Source organism: Mchenga conophoros, linkage group LG13, assembly GCF_057382185.1.
Source record: "Mchenga conophoros isolate Kocher_MC1m ecotype Shallow Benthic linkage group LG13, M_conophoros_male_GT1.1, whole genome shotgun sequence".
In the NCBI taxonomy this organism is placed as follows: domain Eukaryota; kingdom Metazoa; phylum Chordata; class Actinopteri; order Cichliformes; family Cichlidae; genus Mchenga; species Mchenga conophoros.
In genome coordinates, this window is record NC_140538.1 from 27,391,122 (window position 1) to 27,412,759 (window position 21,638).

At 40.5% G+C, this 21,638-nt stretch overlaps 1 protein-coding gene across 1 annotated transcript; it reads right to left on the reverse strand.

The window, feature by feature from the left end:
• Positions 1-1,391: 1,391 nt before the first annotated feature.
• On the reverse strand, positions 1,392-19,659 carry valopa (vertebrate ancient long opsin a). The gene is made up of 5 exons (XM_085297586.1): positions 18,951-19,659; positions 16,589-16,799; positions 12,690-12,807; positions 11,814-12,047; positions 1,392-6,101 (listed from the first exon to the last, which is right to left on the reverse strand). The coding sequence occupies exons 1-5, from the start codon at positions 19,312-19,314 to the stop codon at positions 5,856-5,858; spliced, it is 1,173 nt and encodes a 390-aa protein (XP_085153712.1). The 5' UTR covers positions 19,315-19,659; the 3' UTR covers positions 1,392-5,855.
• Between the last annotated feature and the right edge of the window lie 1,979 nt (positions 19,660-21,638).

Sequence of the window (21,638 nt, forward strand, 5' to 3'; positions counted from 1 at the left end):
GCTTACTCAGAATTATGTGCACATCCCTGTGCCAATACAAAGAATTAATCCAACCACAGAAAACATCAAGCTCGCTCATTATTTTAGTCGAACCTACTGACTGTTAAATAGCAGATTTTATTAGAGTGTTACATCCATCTGAAAGGCAGTTTGCAAGTTTGTACTGTTTACTGTCAGTTGTAATCTGTGTGATGAGGGAGAGAGTGTGCATAACCTCCAAAAAATAAGCCAAAGAGAGAATAACCAGTGAGAAGTCATGGCTCCATGTTAGGTATTTGTGGAGTGTTGGTCCCTGTTGTGATTTTGCTGATATTATTTCGTGTTCATAATTTTCTGGTGTTCCCTTCGTTTCTTAGACACGGTATGAAGCAACTTTAACATACTCAGAATATCTTTTTTGTTAACTGGCTTTGCTCACCCTACAAATCAGGCTAGGGAAGTGAAAACTATAATATTCCAAAAATATGACGAGGTTACACACACAAATCATCTGGAAGCATGATGTTTTTACTAGGCTGTTCTCTTGACCGTGCGCTTTAAGTGAGACTGTCCGCTGCAGGAATAAATTTTACCTGCAACTTGTCCAGCTGTAAACTTACAGAAGTGCAAACTATGTGTCACATGATCACTGCAATTTGTACGTAAGTAATTTCCATGTCTCCTTTATTGGACTGTGAGAGAGTCAGACATGAACACAAGTTGCATTTAATGTGTAATTATGAGTTCGAGAGAATCTGTGTTGTTTTTCTGCTTAGTGTTGCTTGTCATGATCAGGTCACCAGATCAACAGTGTTCTGCAACATTCTTCTTTTTTTTCAACATGATTTGTTTTCCGCTGTTATTCAATGGTGGACTCAGTCTGTCTTCTTTTTGCTCCCTATATTATTATTATTATTTTTAATTGTGCCTTGATTATGTTCAGCTTTGCCGTTTCCATCTGTGTCTTCCTCTGCAATCGGCCATCTGAGTCATTATAGTCGTCTCGACGTACTTTAAGTGCTTGAATTCTGGATTCCTGTTTTGTATTATCTTATTGTCTCATCAACCCCATGAAGCTCATCATCTGTGATAATTATCTTTTTTAGAGCCTTAAAACAAAAACCAAACAAAGTATTCTGAAAGTATTAAAGACCTCAGAGGATAGTCTGTTTATATTTCCTGATATGATGCTTAATTCATGTTTTACTTTTTCTTTGTAGCTGATGGTTCTCAACTGCATTTTTGGGGGATGCATCACATGTGGGGAAGGATCTCTGTGCTCTAAGTCTGTGGTGTTAATTAAAAAACAGGAAATGCATCTTATCCAAAGCTGTTAATCACACCCCCAGAGTAGTTCACATTTTTAGGATTATTTTTATCAGGGCAAAAAATAATCAACACTAGATTATGGCTTTTTAAAAAATAGATATATACTTTAATACACACATTTTTACAACCACAGTGCATCTAATGACATATACAATAGTACTCATGAGACAAAAAACAAACAGCTGAACAAGTCTTGCCATGCCTGATAAGTATTACACAACTCACTGTAAAGAGGTGAGAAACAGGTGCTTTAACCCATCTACAACGTTGGAAGTATCCCTTCCCTTCATCAGCATTCAGTGCAGTCTGTAATCCTTTTGACCAAAATGTAACCCTGGCAGGTTTGTTTGATTTATATCCTGTCGGATCTTCAAGGTGAAGCCACGATATACATCTGTTGTATCCACTGCTGCTGAAGCTTGTGTATGTGTGTCAGTAGTGGCACGACTTAGAGAAACGTTAAAAGAATGCTTAAGGGTCCTGACTGGTAACAGTGAGTGTTGACACTTAAACACAAAGTTGGGATTTTTGACTACCATCGATGGTAGCGGAGCTGCTGAGCGGTTGATGCTGCATTGTCATTAACGGCCGATCCAGGGGCGATTCTAGATTCAAATTTTCAGGGGGGCTCAGCTCCAATTACTAGGGGTGCAACGATACACAAAATTCACGGTTCGGTTCGGTTCGATACTTTGGTGTCACGGTTCGATATTTTTTCGATACAAAAAAATGTTCATGCATTTTTAATTTGTCATTTATTAAAATTCTAAATATATATTTTAACTCAAAAGTACAGTTTTTAAATTTAACCCTAACCCTTGTGCGTGTTTTTTATTTTGACAGCGAATGCGCACCTGCGGACCACTTATGTGCAGCCCTGGTTATTTAGCTCGTCATATTGCAGCCACAGAAATTATTTTGTCCATGAAACCATAAAGCTGCACTTTCTTTTTGCCTTATAGTCTGATTTGTCATAACTTCTCCGTTTTGTGGTAAGCTTTTCTTTGGCTGTCACTTCTTCACCCTGACCTGTCTTATTTGGCTCAGCAGAACTGAAATGCTTTTACACAGGCACTCACATAAGCTCAGCGATTCTCTGCGCGATCAACCTCTCACATGTTTAAGCTTGCTGCGGGAGATTTCACTTGTCATGTTTGCATAGTAAGCTAACGATTGATAAGACGATGTCAGAGGAATTGGTGCACAAATTATCATCACTCACAGATCAGTGCTGTCGCTCTCTATACACAGTTCGCACGATTGCAAAGTGAAAGCAAAAAAACAAGCGCAAAAAAACAAGCGCAAATTCAAACGCGATTTCAATATGTCACATATTGACAGTGGCTCACCGATGCCAATGACATAATTACCCAGCTACATTTCTGAAAGAATGCAAAAGCATTGACATATATTTTTCGTACAATAGCCCGACGGGCAGGGAAGAGATAGATTTTGGTAGCCCGACTGAAAAAATCGCTAGCTCCGGGACGTCGGGCTAGCGATATTGCAAGCCCTGTATCTGATTGAGGAATCACTCATCTTTGGAAAAGAGAGTTTATTACAGAGAAATGTCTCTTTCCAAAATAAAAGCTATACTATCCGCTTCTTCTGGGCTATATTCTCAGCAGCATAAGGAGAATCATGTGCTAACAGCTGTCTAAATGACTCGGCTAAAGTTAGTAGCATGCTTGTTGTTTTTGTCTTTGCACTAGGATGATGTCGGCGTAAATGTGCAGTCATATTCGTTGTGTTCCCACTAGTGCTTTCAGGTTAATCTCGTTGAAATGACCTTAACGCCACAACACGGCAAATCTCCGTTAACGAGCTACCGCCGATCGCTCCGTGCATGGGGCTAGACGGCCAACACGTTAACGAGCTAACTGCGCTAACATACTAGTTCACACCAATGTAATTGAGCATTGCATGGCACATCCAACATACTGTTTTACTTTAGTCCATGACTCGCTTACCTTCAGGGTCATACGTCACATGAAAACCAAAATAATTCCAAACGCCAGATCTGAATGAGGTTCAATTTGCTTGTTGCAAGCAGAGCTTAACTTCTGTCTCGCTAGCTTGCCCTGCGCTCTTCCTTCTGACTATGCTGTCTGTGTTGAGCGCTCAGTGGATCTGCGCTGGACAGTGCAGCCTAGGCGGAGTAGTCGAACACAGATTCACTGAGCGCTCAACACAGACAGCATCGTCAGAAGGAAAATTGATAAAATAAATTACAAATGCTGTATTGTTCGATACATATGCGTACCGAACCGAAAGCACTGTATTGAACGGTTCAATATCGATACGAATATCGTTGCACCCCTACCAATTACCTCCAAAGAATAATATTCTTTTAGCCCCGCGTGCTGTTGTAAACTGCTTTAAGGCTTTCAAGTTTTAGAGAAGAGGTCATTGCTTCTTTAGTGGGCTTTCCCTTTGTGCTGATACAGAACTAGTTTTTACTGTAACTACACTTCTGTAGGTTTCTTGATGAGGTCCTTATTGCGGTTTAATATTTGACTTGCCCCAAAATTGGTGACAGTACTTGTGACTTAGCGATGAGTTGTGGAGGCATTTGGTAGATTCCTTTTTGTCAGATTACAAGTTTAAAAGTAGGCTTTTAAATACACATGTATACATCTCCACTTGACTCAAATGGTCTAAACTAGCTAAAGCATTAGAAATGTAAGGCAAGGGAAATTTGCGTGAAAATTCCTGATCCATGAGCGTGATGTTAGTGAAAAGTTCTCTGAGATAATCTTTGCTATAATGATCGTAGTGCATGCATGAATGTACCCCGTCTTCTTCTTAATGGGTGGACTAATCTGAACAAAACTTCCCCCTGTGTTATGTTCTGTTTGCTTTTCTTTCACGTCATGTTTAACGCACATTGTCTGTAATTTGTATCCATTACAGGATTTTTTCAACTCATCACTAAATATGGAATGAATAAAAAATGCCACAGGTGCAGAAGTATAAGACTCCTTTATTAATTTTCATAAAGAAGTCTTGCACATTCCTGCCCAGGTAGCATAGAGGTGGTTAAATGACCTTTTCTGAAATCTGCAACCCGTTTCTAAAATTGAACCACAGTGAAAGTTTGCTGCTTTCAAAATGAACCTACAAGCTAAACGAGCTAAAAAGAACACAGGTCTTCAGTGTTTTTTCGAACAGTAACCCTTTCACAACACACATAGTTTATTCACTGTTGACACAAAACATATTGATTAATGCAGGTTTAGGTTCCAAAGACACGTATCTAAAGTTTCTGGACCTGACAGCAAAGCAGTAACAGTCATTGAAGCGATTAAATCTGTGACAAACTTCTCCAGGACAGGACAGAAGCTAATTTGACAGTTCTCTTTAAAATAGTCTGTTGTTGGTGTCACAGTTAACTTGACACAGATGCACTGGTGCTTAAAAATGCTGGATTTTACTCCCGGCCAGACATGACTGAAACACACGTTGTAAACAAACACCATACCTGGTGAATCACTGCTTAGCATACGACGGTGTTTTTGACAGATACCCAGTAATAATGAATGAACATGCACCACAAAGTAGAAGACATATTGTAACACTGATTGCTACATCTACTTGTAGCTACTGCTGAAGTGCTGAAGTGATGGTATTTAGCTTCAATATTGCTGCTGAACTGTGCTTGTGATGGAATACTCATTGCTTTTATACATGGCTAACTAGCAAACCCACTTGTTTGCTAGTGATAATTATTGATGCATTTCTTCACAGTTCCTATAGAGAGCTTACATCAAAGCATTGGACTGTAGTGTGTGCATGTATGTGGTGATCCACTGCTGGCACCTCATTAATATGCTGTCCTCCTATATCTGCAACAGAGGGAACGGGAGACTGGCATCTCTAAGCCCTCTTGACCATCTTCAAAAAAGATAAAAGCTTTGACCCAAACTAGTTTACGCGGGACACAAAAAAAAAAAATTAAAATTCAGCAGACTGCTCCGTCCTTTTGACGGACAGAGATGAATGAAAATTGCTGCCAAAGCAAATACTGAAACAGCATAGAAAAACACGCTTTCTCTGCAGACACCATCATGGGGCTTCAAAGGAGAAGGCGAGGACAAGATGAAAGGCTGGGTGCATTGTGATATTTGAAACACACTGGCTAGCCCTCAACTAACGGATGTCAAGGTCTGTGGGTTTTGCAGTCCCTTTTTTTTCATTGGGATATGAATGAATCGCGTTGAATCAAGTGCCCTCCATTGTGCCGTGATGGTCAAGAGAACATCCAAGACATTCTTGAATAACAGGACAGAGGAGCACTGGTGAGCAAATATTTATAGGATATCTACAGGGTAAAGCTCTGAGCAGTTCAGTCTCTACAGTTCTTTCCCCCAAGTCTTTTTTTTCCAATAATAAACTGAACATCTACCAGAATACTCTGGACCATAAAGTTTCTTACTTTTTGCTAACCCTTAATTGTCCTTGAAACACAGGGTGAGGGTGGGGCGTCTACAGAAGGGTGTCTATTCACGCTCAGGGAAAGAGAACACCTATCGGGGTAAAGCCTAGTGTTACATTGGGCAGACTTTGTTCTCTGGAATGGGAAGCTGAGCAAATGAACCGCAGTCGGTTGGAGAATCAGATCTGAAGTCCGATCTGGGTGACGTGGTGCTGCCCACGGGGATGTGGGCAGCAATGGCTGACATCTCTCCCGTGTGACTCTCGGCAGTGATTCCAGGTCGATCAGAGGTCTGATTCAGGTTGCTATCAGGGATCGTCCCCACGCCGGTGAAGTGCTGGATAAGACACTTCCTGAACTGAACACAGAGCAAGATAACAGATTAGAACCTCTTATGCCATGTTCACATTGAAATATCATGTAATGATGAAATGCCCTGTTTAAATAACTTATTAGCTACTGTTAGCCAAACGCTAATGTTTACTTTCAGCCACACTTACTGTAACCACCTCTGTTATTTGACTTATCTGATTCTGAATTTGCTGCTGAACGAACAAATGTCACGGTTAATTGCTGGTGTGTTTGATACAAATAACATTTTAGTGTTTGTTACACAGTGTGTTCAGAGTATCTCTCACACGACTGGATCTGGTACAAGACAGACATGCATTTGGAAGTAATGCTACCCACGAGCAATAACAGGACCACACTGACAGACACAATGAACAGCAGTAACTAATGCAGTATTTACATATACAGATCCAGGGCAATAGTCCAGAGCAAAATGCAGATTACTCAACTTGCTGGGGAGAGCTGTTTTTTTAACATTCCTTTATCAGCTATACATGTTTATGACCAACTAGACTGGTGATGGAAATTAGTTGAGGCTATATGCACACATGTACAATATTGCACACTGCCTTTGCAGACTCTTTTTTTTCTCCTGTTCCTTACAAATGATCTAAACAGTAATCAAAATCACAAGTCAATGCATCTCTGCAACTAAGATCATTTATATTTATTTCCTTTGGTAGGACTAAAGCACTCAATAAACTGATCTGCGAAGCCAGTAATGTTGTAGGGATGGAGCTGGACTCCCCTAAGGTGATGTCGGAGAGGCGGATGTTGTCCAACATACGGACAATGCTGGACAATACCTCCCACTCACTCCATGATGTGCTGGCCAATCACAGGAGCACGCTCAGTGAGATTACTCAAATGCACCACTGAATGACACAGGAAGTCATTTCTGCCTGTACAACTCATCCATCTAATGCACACTGTGCAATAGTTACACCTTTTTGCACATGCGCTACACTGAAAATAAGAAATAACAAATATGTACAGGTTAGAGTAAAATGTCAATCACATATATTTCATCTCTGTTAAATTCTGGATATTTATAATTAAGGTAATTATATGTATTGAAGGTATTTCTTATCATTTGTAAACTTTGTAATAAATTGTTTAATTTAGTTCAGTCTGTTACTATTCTTATTGACAGTTGGTCTAAAGAGATCTGCTCTACCACCTGTGGCTACTAATCGGAAGGTTGGTGGTTCGATCCTTGGCTTCCCCAGTCTGCATGCCAAATATCCTTGGGCAAGATACTAACCCCAAGTTGCTCTCCGATGCATTCATCGGAGTATGAATGTGTGTGAATGTAGTTTAGTTTGCACTTGAGTTTAGAAGTGCTTGTATGAGTGGGTGTGAATGGGTGAATGAGGCATGTTGTATAGAGCGCTTGGAGTACTCCGGGAGAGTAGAAAAGCGCTATTTAAGAATCAGTCCATTTACCATAATTTTCTTAGGTATTAAAAAAGTATCTGATTTTTTTTTTCTTTGCCTGTCCCGTTTGGTTCTTTTGCCATCAAAATTATTGTCTAAAGGCAAAGAAAGATGCCCAACGGATTTACTTTACCAAATGGACCGTCCCAGCCTTGCCGTATTGGTCTATTTGATTCACCTTTGCTTTAATTGTTTATTTTATTTTCATTTGCTGAACACGGGACAGACTTGACTGGGGAAAAGAAAAGGGAGAAAGAAAGAGGGAAAGAAAAAGAGCGGGGAAGAGGGACAGTGATAAAGGGCAAAAACCAAAAACCAACAAAACAAACAGACAAAAAATACATATGTCAATCACCTGGATCACCTGTTGAGAAAGAAAAAAGAGAAAACAAGCAAAGAAAAACAGAGCTGAAAAGTATCTGATTCTGATGCTAAGAGCAAACTGCTTGTTCCTATGACCAAAGCAGGGAACCAGAGTGACTATAACTGTATATCATGAAGTTTGACTGTACAGAGGTGACCATGAAGAAGATCAGCTCTACAAGGTGTCCACAATATTAAAGTGGTTTACTTATGTGAACCCCTCTAAAGAGATTGCATTTGTGTCTGAGGGCTCAATTTCTCACGAACATAAACACAGGCTGGTATCTTGTCAGCGCTCGACGAGGCAGGTGAGGTAAAGCTTCCTCATTAGTGATGTGCTGACAGCTGTCAATGTGCCACCATTACTCAGATGCAGTTCTGCAGAAAGAAATGCCAGATGGAAAATCCATGAAGAGAGAAGAGATGGAGTTCTTCCTGTCTCACCTGGAGACATTTAACCAGTCATGATGTGTACAGTTATGTAACGGAGAAAAAAGGGAAACTGTAGCTGTATGCACGGTCAACTAGATGTGAATTGAAAAATGTAAGGTTTTTGCACCTTATGCCCATAAGGTGCAGGACAAGTATCTCCTCAGGACTTCTTATAATTTGGGAGATGTCTCACAGAACATGGGGATCCTGTGGTAAAAAAAAAAAATAGCCTTGTGCAAATCATGACAGTAATTTGGGGTTCTTCTTCTGCCTCTCATCCACCCAAGAATCAAATGTGCTCCAGTGGCATTTAAAAGCTTGACAGCAGTTTAGGTTTAAATTCAGAAGTTTCATGTTGCTTCACTGTATTGAAAACCCATTTACAGCTAGGTTACTACTGCTTGTTCTGTTACGCTGATTCAGCTGATTCTGACGGTGGCTGGGAGGCGTGCACCTGCTCAGAAAGACACAACAGCAGTGGAACTGACACCAGTGTTACCTTTAAGAATACAGCCATTTTTTAGCAGTCATTGATTTCAATCATTGATTTCACATTCCATCAACACTAAAAATCCCTGATCCCTTTTTCCGCTTCCCACTCTGTGTAGTCTTGAGGAGAAAAAATCATTCCCAACCCTCGGTGACCTATCTAATTTAATGGTGCAAGCCTCCTAACTGCCCCCCTCAAAGCAGCAGTGCTGTTCAGAGTGTGAGAGCAACACCTCTGCTATCCTCCGATGTCATGAAAAAGCACAAGGCTGCCGTTATGGCGGTGCTGCATTCAATAGCGATTCCTCCTGTGACCTAAAATATGTTGTAGCTTTTTTATATAATGGTTGTATAAAGCTTTCCTCCAATAAAACAGTAACTTTAAAGCACTCCCACATAGAGAAACAGGTCATAAAAGATCTCTTTAATGGCAAAACGATTGGCCTGAAACACATTAGTTCTTTATAGCAGATACTTCCACCTTCTTTAAAGTTTAAGAACACCCTAAGGTTTGGAAAGCTGAAACTCTGACTACACCAATTTGTTCTGGTGACAAACTGAGGTCATGGGCAAGCAGGACATATTTATATTTATAAGAACTTTTTAACTGAAAATACTGTGAATTAATTCAATCTTTAACTAAACTGAGCTGTGCAACTTCAACAAAACCTTCTTTTTTCTTATTGCTGGCTGTTGGACTCATTTTTGTTTTCTTATATTTTTATGGTCTAAGAATCCTTTCTGGTCTTGCAGCTCTTCTGGTTCGCCAAGTTGTACCTGTGGACTTATTATTACACAAGAAAAGTAAATATGCTGTATCACATGCTTCTGGTCATCTGTTACCTTAGAGACCACCTTTCCAATTATGCACTTTATCTTTCAAAATGCAAGCTATCAGTTCTCCGGTATGCCTGGCTAAGGTACTCCCTTGTACTTTAGCTGGTACTTGTGCTTTCTTGATTTGATTTTTACTAAACTGAGTCAATGGCAGAGGGAGTTGGATGAAAGAATTTGATTTCCTGAATAGAGATCAAGATCCTGTGGACAAAATGTACATTGTAGTACTCTCCAGAACCGTCAAGATTAGGACGGGGTTTTTTTTGGGGGGGGGGGGGGTTATTTTGCTTTTTTAGATCCTCAATAATTAAACTAACATTGAGAGAGTAAAGCCTGTTTAAAGCATGAATTGAAATAAATTCCAATTATACTATTGTCATGGCACTGGGTCTAGTGCCCCAGTGTTTTTTGTTTAACTTGTACTCTTTGAATTACTGTTTTCTGTTTGTATTGCACTTATAGTTCCTGGTTTCTGTTTTTTCTGTTCTATTTCTGTGCCTCCCTTGTCTCTGTGCTTCATGTTTCCTCTGTTCCCGAGTCCATTTCCACATCTCAGTGTCTAGTCTGCGTCTTTATGAACGTCATGCTTCCTGTTTTATTTTGATAGTCTGTGTCCTGCGTGCAGTGTATCTAGTTTTGCTTCCCCTTCTCTTGTTAGGCCTCATTTGTCCCAGCTGGATGTCCCCCATCCTCGTGTTGTCCTGCTTGTATATTTAAGCCCTGTGTTTGTCTCTGTCTGTTGCTGGGTCCTGTTCCTGGTTTGTTTTCTTGTTTTCTAGTCTGAGTTTCTAGTTTCCAGTTTAGTTTGTTGTATTTGTTGTTTTCTCAGCAAGTAAAGCTTCGGCTTTGAGTTTACCTTTCCGTTTGAGAGTCCTCCTCCTGCCTTCCACACAACACAGTCATGACAGCTATGGTGCTCTATGAATGTAGAAAGTTTTTTTCCACCTTTTAGCTTTTTGAGGTTTAATGTAACTGGAGGTGGTCTTCCTCTAGAACTACAGGGATATATTGCAGTAGTCATGCATCAAGTCACCTCCAGCCTCTACTTTACCTCATCTTGTTATGTAACCAACAGAGACACAGAGAGGGAAAAATATCAAGCAGTAGAGGTCACTTGATTGTTATGAGCATTAGCAGTTGGGTGTTTAGACCTGCCGGCTAGGTGTTATTTACATTCAGTGGGTCTGGCTGACCTACTTAAACAGCAAAGTGGGGCAATCTGATGGAGATGGACGACATGCAACAGACTACAGGCAATAGTCTGATCTAGGCCCTTTGACAAGCACATGTATGAAAAATGTTATGTAGTCAATTCTAATGGTCATATTTCACTGCAGCAATGTAAATAATCCTAACAGAAAATAATAAAAATGGTCAATTACACAATATGCAAATGAGGGACCTGTGAAAGGAGACATGACACTGCATTGCACTTTGTACACTGGGAAAGTTACAGGAAAGTGATATACATTCTGTTAATTATTATAAATAATTATTTAAATCTCTTCTTCCCTTCTTTCTATTCAGAAATGAAAGAAATATAAAATGCCCTGTAGTTCCATGGACAATGAGAAATTAATTAAGACATTTAAATAGTGCTTTAAATATGGTGGTATTTGGAAGCAAGCATCAACTACCAATATTTATTAAATGCTTTGCATAAAGAACGAGTGTCTTATATAGAAAATGGTTTATGCCATCAAGGGAATAAAACACATCCAAGGTGATGGGTGTTTAAAGTCTATACATTATGTGTCAAAAAAATCTCCCTTTATTAGTTCTTTCAAAAGCTGCAGTGAAAATCCAGGTATTAGTCCCTTACACTGAGAACAGAGCAAGAGAGCACAGAGTAAAATAAAAAATTAAGTAAATGACATGAAGAAATGTCAGCAGCAGCCGTTTTACAGTGGTAAGCCTCACACCTTTTTTTTAAGCAGACAGTTGTGCACTGTGGATTTTATACTTCAGTCATTCACCGTGCACTGAGAAACAGGCCGACACTACAAAACAACAGAATAAACCCACCTCTATAGTTCAACAGCTTTCATGTGACACAAGCAGTAATGTGTCTCCAGGAAGGAATGGCCAGACTAAAGTAAAGCAACACTTAGTGTGACTAAAGTGAAACTATGATGCAGTGGCTCTAAAAATGTCTACTTACCTGTTTGTTCATGAAAACATAGATGATTGGATTGTAAACGGCAGCTGTCTTGGAGAAGAAGGCTGGGATAGAAGCCAGTCTTGGATCCAGTTCAATAGTTGGATGTGCTGTGACCAATATGGAGAAGACTGCGTATGGTGTCCAACCCACCATGAATGCCACGATCATCACCACCACCATGCGGGTCACTTGGCGCTCTGGTTTCCTGGCAGTGGCCAGACGACCATGTGATACCTGACAGCAACATAAAAATGTATGCAGTCATGCATTTGCTGGGACGTCCGCTCCTGGAAAGATTGCAGCACTGGTGCTCCAGACCAGCAAACTGCCAGAACTTTAACTTTTATAGAGGCAGTCACACAATAACTGCTAATCAAATTAATAATTGACCACAGGCATCTGACTGCTACTTCCCCTCTGAATTCCTACAGAAGCCGTAAGATTGTGCTTAGTTTCTCAGAGTTGTGTGAAAACTTTCTTTTTTACATAACTGTACATGTCCATCAGCTGATCAGTAATATCCAGTCATTTCCGTGTAGGTGGACAACAGCCATTATAACCTGACGCTTATTTGAGAGATGAGTAATAGTACTGTCAGCTGCAATGAGCAGTCATCCAGTACCTGATATTCCCTGTAATAAAAGCTCCAAATTAAGAAACATCTTAACTAGTAATATACTGAGTCACAATGATGACATCAGTACAGCGCTGAAGTCTGGTTTCTGTCATCCTTCCTTCTGAGCTCTCCTTCTTAACTTTTCTGTAATTTTGTAAAACTGTAAAAATGATAGTGTGTGTGTGTGTGTGTGTGTGTGTGTGTGTGTGTGTGTGTGTGTGTGTGTGTGTGTGTGTGTGTGTGTGTGTGTAAGAACTGACCTTCCTGAGCTTCCGTAGGAGCTTCCCATAGCAGAAGAAAATCACCCCGAGAGGCAAAATGAAACAGGTGACGAAGAAAGTAAGGATGTAGCTGTGATCTGTGATGTTGGTTGAATACCTGTTCAGAGATGAACAGAAAAAAAAGTTTGACTCCATTTTAAATTAATGTCACTGTGTCTACCTGTGACTCCCTGCGAGAATTAAATCTAAATAAGGCCATCTGCAGCAACCCCAACTGGTCGCAGCAGATGGCCGCCCTTCCTTGGTTCTGCCGGAGGTTTCTTCCTGTTAAAAGGGCGTTTTTCCTTCCCACTGTTGCCAAAGTGCTTGCTCATAGAGGGTCATATGATTGTTGGGTTTCTCTATATATGTAATATTGTAGGGTCTACCTTACGATATAAAGCATCTTGAGATGACTGTTGTTGTGATTTGATGCTGTATAAATAAAATTGAGTTGAATTCCGATCTAAATTCAGAACAAAATGTCATTTTGAGGTTTTTCAAAGAAAACAAAATTTAAAAAAAATACTTCTGCACCTCATTTGAGCTTCAGTTCAAAAGGGTAATTTCACAGCTGACACAAATTTCTGTGGCTCAAAACACCAGAGGGTGGGGTTTGAAGTGTGGTTCAGTTGGAGATTTGCAATGCAACATTTCACACCTCATTCATTTATGGAATCCATGGTGCTAAATATCAAACACTGAAGTTGTGTTTAGAGGACAGAAGAGTTGTAGGAAATTGGTAGATTTGTACAGAAATCCTCGGACCTGTGACAGCAACTCACTGGAATCCTGAAACTGTAGCAATATGCATGTATTCAACCCTCTGAGGGGCAGGACATTTTCCTCATTAGTGCCATCTACTGTTCAGTGGGCCAAATTAGCTTACAATTCAATTACCTAGTCACTTCTGCATATAAACAGACAGCATTGAAATCACCTCCAAGAGTCATTTTTAATCAGGTGAATTCCTGCACTGTTGTTGACAACTCAAAAATGTCAGCAACTCAGGATCTTGCTTTCCACCACCAGCTGGTGTGCTTTTTCTCCAACAGCATGCCTGCCAGAGCAAATCTCTTCATTCACATTGTCGGAAACAGTAGTGCTGCTTCACACTGGGAAAGAATGATATTTCAATCCAATCTGTTACAGAAACATTACATTATTGCTCAGACCATAAAATATAAGTTTAAAACACCCAAGTTTTTGCATGAAGCTAGACAGAAGTAACTGGACTATATACTATAATGAAACATTCTCGTTTTGGGGTTTTTTGTTAAAAAATGTGTGCTATGAAAATGGAAGAAGGAAAAATAAACTTTTCATGTTTCATGTTTTGTGTGACAGGTTTTTAAAAAACAATAAAATAACAAATATTTTATTAGAAAGAAGCCCTAATTCCTATAAAATACACTGTGATCACCGACACACAAACCTCTGATTATTCAAATTAAACTGAGAATATATGTGGCTGAGAGCATGAACATAATTAAAAGGTTGACCTGTGACCATCAGAACTTTCTTAGTTTTGGACCCGCCTGTCTGGATAACGGCTGCAGATGCAAAAAATACTCTTCAGCCTATAGTTCATGCACCTATGGTATGAAATTCAACATCTTACATCACCTTATTCTCAAGTTATTCTCATTCAATCAATTTGAAACTCCTACACTGCTTCGTTCTTGAGCTCTCACATTCACAAACTTAAGTTGCAGCAGTGGGAAACCAAAAATGCTTGTGAGTTAGCGACAGCTCCAGAATCCTGGAAGAAGAACTTCAGCATTCTCTAAAAAAAATCATCTTTCCATAAATTTAGCCAACACTGGTATCGTCCATGCTGAAGACTGAGTCGCTGATAATAAAAGGGGAACATATGGAGTATTTGAAACTAATATATGAGATTTGTGTAATTTAGATTTGTGAAAGAAAGATGCAGTCTGGGAAACCATCAGCTATCATCTGCTGACTTGGGCTTCTGCTGTAGCCATATTGTGCATAAATATATTAAAAACAAGGAAAACAAGCTCATGAAAATTCAACCTCCAACCACATCCTACTTAAACTACCTAAACTTAAATGTATCCTCCTTAATGTTATGTTGTACTGCAAGGTGATAGAGTTTTGAATGATTTGACATGTAGATGACATTGCACAATGCTGTACTCACATATTTACAATATGCTAGTGTCTCTAGTTGACAAGGAAACAGAGCAATAGGCAAACCTCCAAAACAGTATACATGATAGTTTGTAATGAGCGTATGGTAGAGGGTGAATAATATGTGCCATACATGCAGATCTTCTGATCAAGCCCAGGGATTTGAGCTGACAACCTCCCACCTCTGCATGTATCTTTGTACTAAATATCCTACAGAACACCTGAGCAGTAGAGGGGATTTCAAAGAAAGTCAGTAGGATAAAGTTAGTAGACTCCGTGCAGGGTGCAGCTACCTACCGACAGTTCTGTGGCAACATGCGAGTCCTTCAAAAGCCAACGCTTCCAGCACTGAATATTTGCATATATACATATATGCATATAAAAAGATGCACATAAATGAGGCTTTTAAAATTTATCAGGCTGTGCATGTTGCAACTGAAGCTCACACACCTGCTCCTGCTGTTAACCAAATATTTTCTGACACAGCTCACACCGTGTGCAGCCAGAAATGTAGGGGATTATATATGTGGTTGGTATCTCCATAAGGTGATGTCTTAATTGCATTGTGTGGACAATTTGTTCTCCTGGCGCTTCTTCTAAGCAGTGGTTCTTCAACGGGGCTTCGGGCAAACTCTCAGCCCATATCTGCACGCCTTTGATCAAAGCAGCTAAATAGCACTACCCAGATGACGCCCTGAGGGCCGAGGTTAGAGGAGACCTCTTTTTTTTTTATAACAAAAATTAGGACACAGCAAGCTAACATGGCTGAAAGAGCGACATAGAGCTGAGTGACAGGGTTGAGGGAAGAATGGCTGCTCCGTTTCTATGTAAAACACATTGTTTAAGGTTAACGTTGAACCAGTGAGGTTCATAAACACCTAAAATCCAGTAACATTAATTCATTTAAATTCTGCCATCAACATGTTGCACCTCATCAGGTGACTTAAGTACATGTAAAGACAATCTTAGGGACATACTCACATTCAATGACCCTTCATCATTGTCTTTGAGTATTATAGCCCTTGTAAACTTGCTTGGGTTAAATGACCAACTGCCTCAGTACCACACTGAACTTCATTCAGTTTGGAGAAACACGCTACACCTTATCTGCCCAACACCAAACAGTCACATATTCATTTACATCTCAAGATATTTCCCTCAGAACCAAAACAGAGCAAAAACTATATTTTTTGTTTCTTGGTTTATTTGTTTTTTTGCATTCATAAAGCTAAGGCATAATACTTGCTAACCAAGTAAACTTATTAGCACTAACAATTAGCTTAGCACTCTACCATCTCATTAAAAAATGGTCAATTCTGGATTAAAAGAAAAACAAATATCATCATAGCAACCTAAACACTAATGTGGAGGTTTCATGATCCAACCAGCGACATCACTATTTTGGATTGCATGCTATGGTTTGAGAGTTTCTTATGATGCCACCAAGTGGTCAAAAAAAAATGATTCACAAACCAACAGTTGTTTATATTTAACCAAATACAGCCATTGATTTTGAATTGGTGCATGATGTGAGTAAGGAAAAACGGTCTTAAGAATTAAAGTTCAACTCAAATCATAATTTTCTGTTAAGGTCAATCAAACCCTGCTTTCTTAAGTATACAACAGGGTTATTTGCCCCAAAGCAAAAACCTCTAGCATTGAAATACTTTTTGGGTATTGAGGAAATAAGTTTGGCTTTTTTTCTAAATGGGATTTGTGTGTGAGAAGTGCTCATTTCTCACCAGTCGGGCTCACAGGTGGTCCCAATCTTGCTTACAGTGTATCTGTTCCATCCCAGCACTGGAGGGAAGGTCCAGATGAAGGAGAAGGACCAAACGAACACAAGACCCAGGATCGCGTGCTTTGCTTGCAGTCGGATGTTACCCAGAGGTCGGCAGATCACAAAGAACCTTTCAAAGGACAGGACAGCCAGGGACCAGAGGGCCACGATCCCTTAGGGAAACAGCAGGAGGTCAATGTGGTTGAGCCAAGTGGGACATTTACCAGTGATACACAGCAACATCCCAGATTTGCACGAGGTCTGGGTAAAAGCAGCTGCCCTGGTGCTGATATAGTTTAATGATTTGAGATGGGTACATTAGGTTATCCCCTAATGAGCTTTGTTTTAAAAAGGCAGTATTTAATTGTGGTAATAAGTCTCTCTCATAGAAGAGCTAATTGCTTATCTCTCCACAGTGAGATTCTTCATGTGTATTTCTGCTAGTGTCACTGGGGAGAACTAAAGACAGGGGCATAAACAAAGGTGTTCAATTATCACACATTTAAACAAAAGCCTCTGGTATATAGGTTCCCAAATACATTCATACCATTACTCCCGACGGTGGTTTTATAGCTTTTAAAGTTCTGATAACTGAACATCAAAGGAGGGTTTTTCTAGAAGAATTCAGTTTTTACCCATTAAGATTTAATGTATTTATCTATACAGCACAGGTGCAGTACAAAGACCTAAAAATAGACACAAACAGAAAACATTCTCCCCCTGAGTAGAATATTAATTGGAGCATCCACCCTGTTCGAGGGGAGAAGCTCACCTAATGTAATGACTTTCATATTTACCCACACCCTTTTACACGCACACACGAATAATAGCAATGACACTGCAGTTAATCACTTAAAAGTGCTGTTAAAGCAAAAACATTCGAGTGGCTTTTCACCATGAGCCTATGGAAGATGTGCGCTTCACTTCAGCGGGTTATTGATCATGTATCAGCGCAGCTTCTTCAGTTATCATCTAGACTTTGCAGCTTAGGATCAAAATCTGTTCAGCCTTCCAGCACATGGCCACACAAGTCATTTGTTTGTTATTCAGTAATAACTGTACGCGACAGGGTTGCAATGCAGCGCATTACAGCAATTTGTCCCCACAAATAGCCCACACAACACGTTATAATCATGGAGCAAATAGAGATCAATACATTGATTTCTGGAGTTATTTAACATCACTGTCTGTGTGTAAGCTCTGGGTACAGATGCCATCAACTAATGCACTGCATAATGCAGTTCTGGTAAAGAGCATATACAGTACTGCAATAAGCTGGCTCATTAAAGCACCACACGTGACAGTAATTTGATAATATTCTCATTAAGTTGCATGAAAATATAAATTCATTATAAATTAATATTTCCTGTTGACAGACTGTCAGTTTTACAGACTTAGACAAAATCATCCTTTTACTTCATGTGCCATTCCTCTCTGAAACCATGTCACAAATCTAATAAGGCTTTGCATAAAATGATTAAGTATTCAGACTTTATGTACTGCAGGTGTCTCACCAGATGCCCATGATCCCACACAGCATGGGAACCTCTGCATGCCATTCCAACCCACCTACTTGGTTATTGGTGGTCACAGCGCTGGTAACCTACTTAAAGCAAGTCATGTACAAAAGTGTGTGAGAAGGCTTCTGTACCAGGATCGCTTTAAATACTGCTTTACACTCTGGACTCACACAGCAGCAGGAAGCAAATACTATCCAGGTTCAGTTTAAACATAATGCACAGTTTATAAAACAGCCCTCAAAAGAATCAAACTTCAAGTTAACAGTGAGACTGACATTGATTTTGGAGTTATAGTTTTACTTTGGCCAGAAATGTCTATCATCCCGATCCTTGTGCTTTTGGTGTCTTGGTTACAACTGAGGTTTAAAGGGTGTGTGTCAGATAGAATGGATTTTTAAATATTAGTCTTGAGCTGTTTAAATAAATAAACATTTAAAATCAGTCTACACATTGATGGATGCCAGAATGCATTTATTATTTCAACATTTCTCCTGTCACTGTAAGAAAGTAGTGCTTTCATCGTTTGAATCTTGTCCAAGGAAAGCAAGCAAAGTTCCTGAGGCTGGAATGTTCTGTCAGTTAGAGGGATTGATTCTTTATTTGACATGGCTTCTAGATGCCCTAATTTATTAACAAGCGTTTAGTGACAAAGTCGAATAACACCACGTGGAGTTGTTTTACTCGCACGCACAGCAGCTCTTTTTTGCAGTAAAAGGAGCCACTCTGACAGCTACAGCTATGGAACGTGGAGCTTCATTCATCTCTGCCATTACAGTAACAGGATGGGGGAAAGTGTTAACCTACCGAAAAAAGTAACTGCAAAGCCCTCCAGGACGCAAGCCCACTTCCCGAGGAAGAAATAACCCCTGGCGTTAGTCAGGAAACTTATTACTCCACCGGTGAGGGAGACTAGAAAGTCGGCGATGGCCAGATTAACTATAATGTAATTCAGGGGCTGCCTCAGTTGTTTGAACTTGAAAGTGACAAACATGACCAGGAAATTTTCGGTTAAAGACAGCGAGCTGACCACAAACATGAGAACGGCCAGGATGGTGAAGTTCCAGGGCGCGATGTTCTTGATGGGTCCGTTAAAGGGATCATCGGGGGTGGAGAGTTCAGGTGCCACGGTGTAGGACACGCCGTTCACTGACACGCTGAAGGTTTCCATTGTCCGTGTCCGGAGAGTCCGCTGGCTGCTCGCTAACCCTAACCTCGGTCTCCTCTTCTCATACTCACAACTTAACGTGGAGTCTGTGCCAGACAGGCGCGCTCTGCAGTCACTTGGAAACGCGCCGCTTGAGCTGAGCACGCTGTGCGCTCCGGGACTCCTCTTTCCAAAAGTTCAGATGTTGAAATCCGCGCTGGCCGCCGCGCATGGCGAAGCGCAGGACGGAGAAATCCACTAAACGCGCTTGGGCGTGATTGTGCGCCGCTGCTGGAAAGTGTCAGTCTACATGTGAGAGCGGAGCAGAGCGCGAGCTGTGCGCTGCGGTCAGGGGAGATGTCTTGAAAAAGCGCGAGTGGACGAATGATCGGGGGCATCTTGGCGGCTCTTATATAGGCGGCTCCGGCATCGCTGCTGTCCTCCAGGACGCCCTCTCCGTGCGCGCTTCTGTTCAAGCTCCGGACACTGATCACAGTCCAGTCTCCAGGCTTGGCGCGTACTCCGGATGAACCCGGGAGCGCATAGCTGCCATCCAACACTTTTACACACGAGCCAGTAATTACTACCATGCATGATTAATAGGCTACATCTAATGTGTGGCTATTTTAGGTGCATTTCGAAAGGACACGTAGAGATCTGGTGATTTTCGCCTTTTCAGTGCGCAATTTATTAGTGATGCATAATTAGGCACCGCAGCGGAGTGATTGGTCGCAATGGACCTGATGTATTCGTCTAAATTAACTATAAACGTTCACCTTTAAACTCTCTAAAATTCACATGCATATTGAAGTCCTTGAGCGATACGTGTTAAATTAACCTGGATAATTAGTCTTTACTCACATCTACAGGAATCCATCATTTATGGCACACAAATTTAAAAATTCGTGTGTGCTGCACATTGATCACAACAAAGCTCTCTGTTATAAGTAAATATGCAATTAAAAGTTCAAGTCACACAACATGATGGTGTCAAACTGGAACACACCTGGATAATTACCAACCCAGTCATCCATTAATCTTATAAAGGCGAACATTTTACAAGACAGCCTGTTATGCTCCAAACCACCCTTTATAATCTGAGGGAAAATGCTTGTGCAGAGAACAGTCTGAAAGCAAGGAAGGTTGTACTTATGCTGATAAACCACTGCTTTTTAAAGAAATCAGAAGGCTGATTGACTGTATGCCAGTCAGCAATAACATTAAGACCACTGCGTGAAGGTGATCAGGTCTTTACCTCTGAATGTAAAGTGCCACCACCTTAATATTTTTATCCAGCCACAGGAACAAGCACTGACATACACATTTGAAATCTCAAACTAAGTGAACATTCATTGGATGGACCGTTCAACAGTTAGTGCCACTGGAGAGAACCGGTGTCCCTGCTCCAGCAGGTCAGAGTTGTTTTCATACATTTATGAAATGTATGAAAATTGCACATCAGGCTTTGCAGTTTGAATCTCTCATCAGACGAGAGGCTAAAGTACAAACTTGTCTCAGAGGATTTTTAAAGCTCTTTTAAAAAATTAGAGGCTTAGTGAAGGTTGTGTATTCTAAATGATTAGTTAGAAACAGCTTCACTGTTACTTAGTGGAAAGTGTCTCTTCAAGAGCATTTTTACATCATATTGGCTGTTTAGGGGTAAGAGGAGAATTTCTTACTGAGAAGACTGCCTGTGTAACTTAACTGCAGCTATCCAAAACATTTTCTTTCAAGCAAGAAAGTCAAACATCCAGCGCTATTGAAAGCTGTGCATACAGAGAAACCGCCTCATATATAATTCCTACACAGTGTGAGACATTATTAGTTGCTCAAAGGTTATAGAAAATAACACCACAAGAAAGGTGCATGCAGCGCTAAATAAAACTGCTCCTGACTTTAAGTTTGTGTAATTCAGTGATGATGCAATTCAGTCCGAGGCACGGCATGAAGGTTCAAAAGGATCAAGAGTTTCAAAAGGATTAGGAGTTAAAGATTAGCTCCAAATTCATTCCCAGTCAAACAAACATGTCATCTATATTTCAGGTTCCACTTTCATGTTAACTTAGAGCCAGAACCTGAAGGTCAAGCCTGCACAGAACTTTTTCCTCTGAGGTGAATCACCTTCCCGCTGTCTCCATCTCAGCCCAGTCTTTGATCTAGTTCCCTCTTGTGGAAGCCAGCTTGTCACACCTCAGTGACCATCACGTAAATGAGGATTTATTGCCTGCTCTAACTGTCCAGACCTCTGTATGACTGCTTTTGTTTGGCAGGTGTTTTAAAGCTCCACTGCCGAGCTCAACCTTGTGCTTTTGCTCAAGAGAGGCAAAAGATCAGATTCACTTAGTTCA